Source organism: Psammomys obesus, unplaced genomic scaffold (assembly GCF_907164565.1).
Source record: "Psammomys obesus unplaced genomic scaffold, mPsaObe1.curated_primary_1811, whole genome shotgun sequence".
NCBI classification, from domain to species: domain Eukaryota; kingdom Metazoa; phylum Chordata; class Mammalia; order Rodentia; family Muridae; genus Psammomys; species Psammomys obesus.
In genome coordinates, this window is record NW_026596046.1 from 13,896,568 (window position 1) to 13,904,730 (window position 8,163).

The 8,163-nt window shown below is 38.2% G+C and overlaps 1 protein-coding gene across 7 annotated transcripts in view; it reads left to right on the forward strand.

The window, feature by feature from the left end:
- Positions 1 to 8,163, forward strand: part of Akap13 (A-kinase anchoring protein 13) — a 279,187-nt gene that overhangs the window by 79,759 nt on the left and 191,265 nt on the right. For all 7 annotated transcript variants that reach the window (XM_055623428.1, XM_055623430.1, XM_055623429.1 and 4 more), the window contains exon 3: positions 7,776 to 7,923. In XM_055623428.1, coding sequence (XP_055479403.1) covers positions 7,776 to 7,923 — 148 coding nt within the window. The remainder of the gene's footprint in view (positions 1 to 7,775; positions 7,924 to 8,163) is intronic.

An 8,163-nucleotide genomic window follows, 5' to 3' on the forward strand; every position in this document is an offset into this window, starting at 1 on the left:
TTATTCATTTACCTGTATTCCTAAGTAAGGGGCAGTTGTGTGAAAGTACAGGCAAGCCACATGCTCTGCGTTCAGGGCCCAGTTTTATGTGGACCTTATAGGGTTAACTGTTTAGTGATGGAGCTCTGTATACAACTGTACTCATCTGCACTCTGTATACGTCTGTCCTTTGCGTAGGGTGCTACTTATTTTTAAAAATGGTTTATAACTTATTTGTTTTGTAAATAGTTCCAGATTTGTCTAGAAGGAGCCACTGTGGTCTTTGTGTACTTAAGACCTGCTTTTCTAACTTTCTGACTTCTCCCCTTCCCTCTCCCTATTTTCTACTAAAAGCGAGTGTTCTAGCTCATCTAACAGACCCTGACCCAGGGCTGGCACCAACCATTGTGAAGAGCCTTTGTTTCTCGAACTGGAGAGGGGTATTACTAATGACTACAGTCTGCTCTGGCTTTGCTTAGTGTTACAGGGCGTTCCTCTGCTGTGAAAGCTTTCAGTGACATTGAACACCCGGTTGCCTTGAGTTTATAAGGAAAAAGGCTTTGCATTGTTGCCTATGGGGAAGTTGTTTGAGGTCATCAATCTTTGCTTGTGTTAGGAAATGATTTTGCAAAATGATAACAATGTGTCCAAAGCAGAGGAACAAATGTAGTTGTGTACACAAGTTGTATAAACAAGGTGGATCTCTGCCCTTCTCTTCCGTCTTATAGAAAGACAAAACTTTGGCGCAGTGCTTAAATTTACTTAATATTATCAACTTCCTTGGTTTTACTTTCCCTGTACTATAGTGGGTTTAAATCATTTTGGGAAATTGATTTAAAAAAAAAAAACCTCATACCTTAAATTCCAGTTCATTCTTGTTATCATGCTATGTTGCTATAATCATGCTATCACCATATACTTTTTAAAAAAAGATTCAATTTATTATGTATACAGTGTTGCCTGCACGCCAGAAGAGGGCACCAGCTCTCATTATAGATGGTTGTGAGCCACCGTGTGGTTGCTGGAAATTGAGCTCAGGACTTTTGGAAGAGCATCCAGTGCTCTTAACCTCTGAGCCATCTCTCCGACCTCACCATATACTTTTTAAAAAGATAGTGTTTGTAAATTATGTGTATATGTGTCTTTGTGCTTGTTGCACCTTCCTATGAGTGCAGGTACCTGCAGAGGCCAGACATATAAGATTATCCCTGGAGCCGGAGTTAAGGATAGCTGTGAGCTGCCTGACATGAGTGCTGGGAATGGAACTCAGGTCGTCATGCAAGAGCACTAATGTTTTTCACTACTGAGCCATCTCTAGCTTCTCTCAGTATATTTTTTGTGAAACATTTAAAGATATGTTGTAGTCCTTATGCTCTTTTATCTTTAAGTATTTCATAGTGTATTTGCTAAGAATAAGAAACAAGAATATTGTCGTACAGTTACAGCATAATTAGAAAAACCCAGGACTTTGAGCACTGGTATAGATTAAACGTGTAAATCCTTACTCAAGTTATGCCTGCTGACCTAATAATATATAGTAATTACAAAGGATCATATAGTCCAGGATCACACATTGTATATAGCAGGAAGTCATTTAAAACTACTTTTATTAGTTCTTTGAGCATTTCATACAACACATTTTGATCATACTTACTCTCTTCCCCAACTCCTCCCAGATTCACTCCCACCCAACTTCCTTTTCTATTATTATTATTATCATCATCATCATCATCATCATCATCATCATCATCATCATCTTCATGGGAAGTGGTGGCACAAGCCTCTAATCCTAGCAGAGGCAGGTGGACCTTTGAGTTCAAGGCCAGTCTGATCTACAGAGTGAGTTCTAGAACAGCTAGGGCTACACAGAGAAACCCTGTCCCTAAATAAATAAGTAAACAAACAAATAAACAATTTTCCTTCATACAATGTATTTGGCAGTGTTTTTCCATTCCTCCCAGATCGTACCCACCCACCCTTACCCGCTCAACTTTATGTTCTCTCTTTCAACCACCACCAAAACCAAGAAAACAAAAAAAATCCCAGAAATGAAAACCTCCATAAAAATGAAAATAAAAACAAACAAGCAAAAAAATTCAATAAGACAAAAAAAATGCCAAAACAAAACAAAAGTCCACAAAAGTACCATTGAGTTCATTGTCTGTTAATCAACCACTCCTAGGCCTGGAGGCTACCCAGAAGTGTGGTTGATAGATCCAATGAGACTGCATTGGAAGAACCTGATTTTTCTCCTTGCCAGTGGATATCAATAACAGACAGCTTCTTGATTAGGGGTGGGACCCCATGTCCACTTGTACACTTTTCCCTTTCAGTAGTGACATCTTTTTTGCTTGCTTGTTTCTTTTTCAATATATGGCTGTTTGTCTTCACATACATATGTGCACTATATGCATGCAGTACCCACAGAGGCCAGAAGGGGCCAGAAGGGGGAGTACGATCACCTGGAACTGGTGTTACAAGCAGTTATGAGCCACCATGGGAGTGCTGGGAATTGAACTCCTGACCTCTGGAAGATCAGCCAGTGCCCTAACCACTGAGCCATCTCGCCATCTCAGTACTGACATCCTTTCCAGCTTGAACTTGCACAGTCCTCATGTGTGCTGCCACAGTCTCCATGAACTCACACGTGCATCAGTCCTGCTGTGTCTGGAAGATGCTCTTTCTCTGGAGTCATCATCACCTCTAGCTCTTAGACTCTTTCTGCCTCCTTTTCCACATAGGTCTTTGAACCTTGAGGGGAGAGGTGTGAAGAAGACAACCCATTGAATACTGAGTGTTACTCTCTGATCTCTGTGTTAATTCCCATCTACTGCAAAAAAGAAGCTGTGGGTTGTACAAAGCACTGATCTGTGGGTACAGCAGTCTGTTATTAGGAGTCATTTATTGCTGTATTCCGTTAGCAGAATAATAGTAGTAGGTTTTTTAGATGTACTTCTTTTCTTAAAAAATTTGCAAAGACTGGGGAGATGAGGGATGAACAACAACAACAACAAAAAATTAAAAAAACCCGCCACAACAAGGCTAGGAGCCTGCTTTGATGGATAAGGTGTGCCATCTGAGTGTGAGGGCTGGGATTTAGACCCCCAGAACCCATATAAAAATTGGTTTGGTTATGCCAGCCTGCTTGTAATCCTGGCATTTAGAGCCAGGAACAGAGGCTTCCTGCTGCATGATGGCTAGCTAGACTAGCCAAATGGATGAGCTCTGGGTTTACTGAGAGATAGTGGTCTCTATATGAACCTCCACGTACAAACACATTTACCTAGGCATATGTGCCCATGTAGAATTTAGAATATTTGGAGAGAAGAGATTTGATTGATTAAACATACCAAATATAAAAGTGTGGAACCTGAAATGCTCTCACATCAAAAGCTTTTTGTCTTGTTTTTTTTTTTTTTTTTTTTTTTTTTTTTGGTTGGTTGGTTTGGGGTTTTTGTTTGTTTGTTTTTGAGACAAGGTTTCTCTATGAAGCCTTGGCTGCCCTAGAACTCGCTCTGTAGAACAGGCTGTCGTCAAACTCACAGACATGTGCTTCTGCCTCCCAAATGCTGGGAGTAAAAAAGGTGTGTGCCACCACTACCCTCCAGAACTTTTTGAGTGGCATATTACTTACATCAAGGCCACACTTCGTAAGCCTCCTCAAACACCACCACCTACTGGACCCATGTGTTCACTATCTGAGTCTGTGGGGGATATCACATTCACACCATCACAGTGACAGACCAAAAGGTTTGTCAGCTGGGCCAAAAGATTTTTGTTTTTGGAGTCTTTCAGATTTCTTGGCTAGGTAAGCTCCACATAATGCTGGTGCTGCTGGAAATAACCGTGGCCAATGCATTGCTCCTCCCTCCCCCCCTCCTTCCCATTTCATTCTTGCAGTAATCTCATGAAATGAGGAAAATCTTAGCAGTTGGCTTGTAGAATTCCCAGATTATTTCAGTAACATACTGCCAAGTTAAAACAGATAAAAGCACTGTATCTTAATTGGGCCTGGTATGAAAATTTTTCACTTTCCTGTCTTTTGTTGACCAGTTGGAAGCAATTTGTTGCTTCTGAAGGGGTAGGGAGAAGCTCTCATGATGGTTATTTTTAGTTGTCTTGATAGAGTTCAGAATCACTTGTGAGGTGAGCCTCTAGTCTTACCTGTGGGGATTATTTTGATTACATTAATTATGGTGGGAAGACCAGCCCACTTTGGGCAGCACCATTCCCTGCCTTAAGAGGGGAAAGTGAGCTGAGCAGTGGCATATAGACATTCATTTGCTGTCTGTTTGAACCTGCTGCTTTAAGCTCCTGCCTGTGTGACTTCTCTGCCATGATGGGATGTGAGCTAAATAAACCCTTCCTCTCTTAGGCTGCTTTTATCAGAATATTTTATCACAGCAACAGAAAATGAGATCAAGACAGCCCTGATTTGTAGCATTTGTCAATTCTAGTACCATAATTTCTCCCCTAAGGATTGATTTCAAGCTATCCAACCCCTTTACTGAGGGCAGAATTGGCAAGCAATAAATCCTGGATAAAATATGTTATCAGCACACTATTATATAGATTCTATTAATGTAAATCTCAGGACAGTATATTGAGATACAGACTTATTAATACAGGGCTTTGGGGTATTATATTTGCTTTACATCTATTTTAGTTATTTGTAAATTTAATTTCTAATGCTGGCTGTGCTTAGCAGTTGGCTTGTAGAATTCTCAGAAATTTAACAGCTGGTTTTCATTAGTTCATACAAGTTGGCCCAAGCTATTACTGACCAGACCTACCTTATAATATTGTGTGGCCAACATTATCTAAGACATCAGTGATTTTTCCTCTCTTCTTTCTTCTAAAAATTCTATTTTATTTTCCTGTGTCTGTATTTACCCTGTTTCCCACATTCTGTTTCTTCCATCCACTTCTATGGTATAATTAAATAACTTCTTATTCCTGAAAATACCTAGCTCTTTTCCATTCTATTACCTTCTTCTCTCATTTTATTCCTGTGTATTGAAGGAATACAATACACCTGTGTATCCCAGTGACTAGTATCTTCTGGCAAGATCTTATAGAGAAGAAATCTTTGGTCTATGAAAGGAACACATATTCTTAAGAGTTCTGATGAGGAGTCAGGATTAAAATAATTTTTATATCAATTATAAGGTAATCTTTGCAGTGCTACTAATACAATAGATGTTCAGAATGTGGGCAACTGACACTTCTCACCATTTAGAATTCTCCTTTATTTATGTAATCCTTTTATTAAAAACCCATTTTAATGGACAATTAAGCAATTTCTCTGGTTAACATTTTTTAAATCACTATACATTTTTATTTGGGGTATCACCTATGCTTATAATGCTTTTTCATTCGCTACTGTGTCATCTATCAACGAAACCAGTAATGTCCCTAAAAATGAAGAAGTTCAGGGATATACTTCTCATTAATGAGAAGGGGAAATTTTTGTCTTTTTAAGGACAGCACTTTGTTTTTTAGGCTTATGTTGCTGGAGACCGATGACATAGATGCAATCCTTTCCTGTCATTGGGTCAGCCTGAAATAATAGTTGAGAGTAGGTTGAACATTATTTTTCTTATTAAGCTCATCTTGTAGTTAGTAGTGTGACAGACTTATTAATTGTGCAGCCAGACTTTTTAATCAATGTCTTTTGTGGTTTGGGTCTAATTTTGAAGAACAGAGTAATCAATCAGGGCTTCTCTTGCAGAGAGTAGATATCAAGTAACCAATCACCTAAATAAATATATATATCACTTAAGTAATATATAAATATATAATATATAAAATATATAAATCAATAATATATAAATAATATATAAATATATATAAATCAATATATAAATCACCTAAATAAACATATATATTTTATTTAGGTGATTTATATATTTAGGTGATTTATATATTATATATAAATATATATATTATATATATATATTTTTGTGGAAATTAGCAGCTCTCCTCCTCTTTCAACCCTTCTTGCTTAATCTTTCAAAGTCATCTCACTAGGGACCTGGTGAGCCACCATAAAATAGGAGTCATTTACATCTGTGAAATGTGGAGCTTGTTAGCTCTCTGACTATTAGAGGGAACCAGCTACTTTTAGTTCCAAGTGCCTTTGGAATTTAGCTTTTGAGTTGCATTGAATTGAATAAAGCTTTTTTCCCTTCTCTTGGGTATAAGGTTATGTGGCTTAGCTTAAAAAAAAAAAATAACGGTATGAAAGCCATTCAGAACTTTGTTATTTTGTCTTGGGAGTCAGAAAAGAGGTTGGTATTAAAAGCTTTTTAAAAGGATTTCAGTTGCTTATGTCAACCATCTCTTGCCCCCATCGAAAGGAAGGCCCAAATACAGTAACTCAGCAACAACACCCCTCAGGTAGAGAGAAATCCTTGGTTCTGAAAAGGATTCATTCGTAGAATTCCAGTTTAGAAATCTAAGTGAACAAACTTCCATTAGAAATCCAAGTAGAGTTTCTCTCTTGTAAAGGTGTAGGTGGTAAGTAAAACTGACCATAGTATGTACATGTAAGAATGAATGGGCACAGCTGGGCTTCAGTGTAGGTTTACTTGTGACACAGAAATTAACAAAACCTGCAAGAGTCAGGGTTTGGGCCATGGGTCTTGGTTTCCAACACATGAAGAAAAGGATGAAACTTCTGTGTTTTTATTTGTAGAGTATGAGGGCTTCAGTACGTAGAGAGACTGGACTGTTCTCATTGAGCCTCAGACAGTTAAACTGGTTGCATCATGCTAAAGAATAGCATTTCACAGGCTTAAGCTTTTTAAAATCATTTTCGAGAGAAAGACGTGTGCAACAGACCAAAATAGAGTTTGGAGTAGTGACCAAAGCTATGATAATTCTTTTCCTGGCTGTGATATCCCTCGTTTGGGTGTTTGGGTGCTTTAGAGTGCTCCAGTTATAGCCAAATAAGTTATGGCTTATTTGGAGGTTCATTCTGACTTACGTGTTGCGTTTGGTGGATTTGAGCAGTGGGAATAAAATAAAGGGATATTTATGCTCTGGGAAATACTTTGAACTCAGTCTATAAAATCATTGTGCTGTTAACATTTATTAAAATTAATCTTAGGTTTGATGGTATAATTTTGGGTGTCCAATGTATAGCAAAATGCTGCCTTCTGCTTCACTGACTCTAGGTTTAATAATGTGGCCACAGGGTGGCATGGTTCCCTTATATACCTTATTGTTGATAAAATAGAAAAGAGGAAGATAAGTGAGAGCGTTCCCCAATTTTTATGTTAAAATGACCAGGCTTTTACTAAATTATTGTTTCTATACTGCATTATTAAGATTTGCAAAATAGTAAATAAATCTCTGTTCCCTAGACTTTGATATGTTAAAAGTTTTTTTCCTGTTGTCATTAGCTTGTGGTTATAACAAGTGTTTATAATTGGGAAGAGTGGTAATTCATAGAGTATTAAACTGTGAGCTTCAGCTTATTCTTTTAAAGTCAGCTTATGAAAACTGATAGAAGAGTGTTTGAAACTAGTAGACAAAGATGCTTTCCATCATAAGTAATTGCAGAGGTGTTTGGCATGATCCTTACCTGATTATAAAGGCTTAATGGAAGGAGGAGAACAGGCATGTCAATTCATGGGTGGAATTTGAATGCGGTTACTGTTTCAAGGCAGATCTACTATATGCCCTCATCTTTGTTGGGAAATGGATTGACTTGGTAGTAATTCTTGAGATGTAGAAGTTAGCAGGCTCCCAACAGAAACCCTACTAATGCAGACTTGGGGACTCTCTTCTAGGGCGATTGTGTTGTTACAGTACTGCTTGCTGAAGAGGACAAAGTTGAAGATGATGCTATTTTTTACTTGATTTTTTCTGGTTCTACCCTCTATCACTGCACAAGTACCCGAAAAGTCAGCTCTGATACGTTGGAGACAATTGCTCCTGGTAAGTATCTGAATGGAGTCTTTTCTAGCCTTTAGTTATTTATTATTTTGTCATTTTATTTTGAGCAGGGTTTAGCTGTGAATAGCCAAGGCTGGCTGTAAAACTCTCCTGCCTCAGTCTCCTGAAGGCTGGGATTGCAGGCCTATACTAATATACTGTGCTTCTTTACTTTTAGTGGATCCTTTCCCTGCACCACACACACACACACACACACACACACACACACACACACACACACAC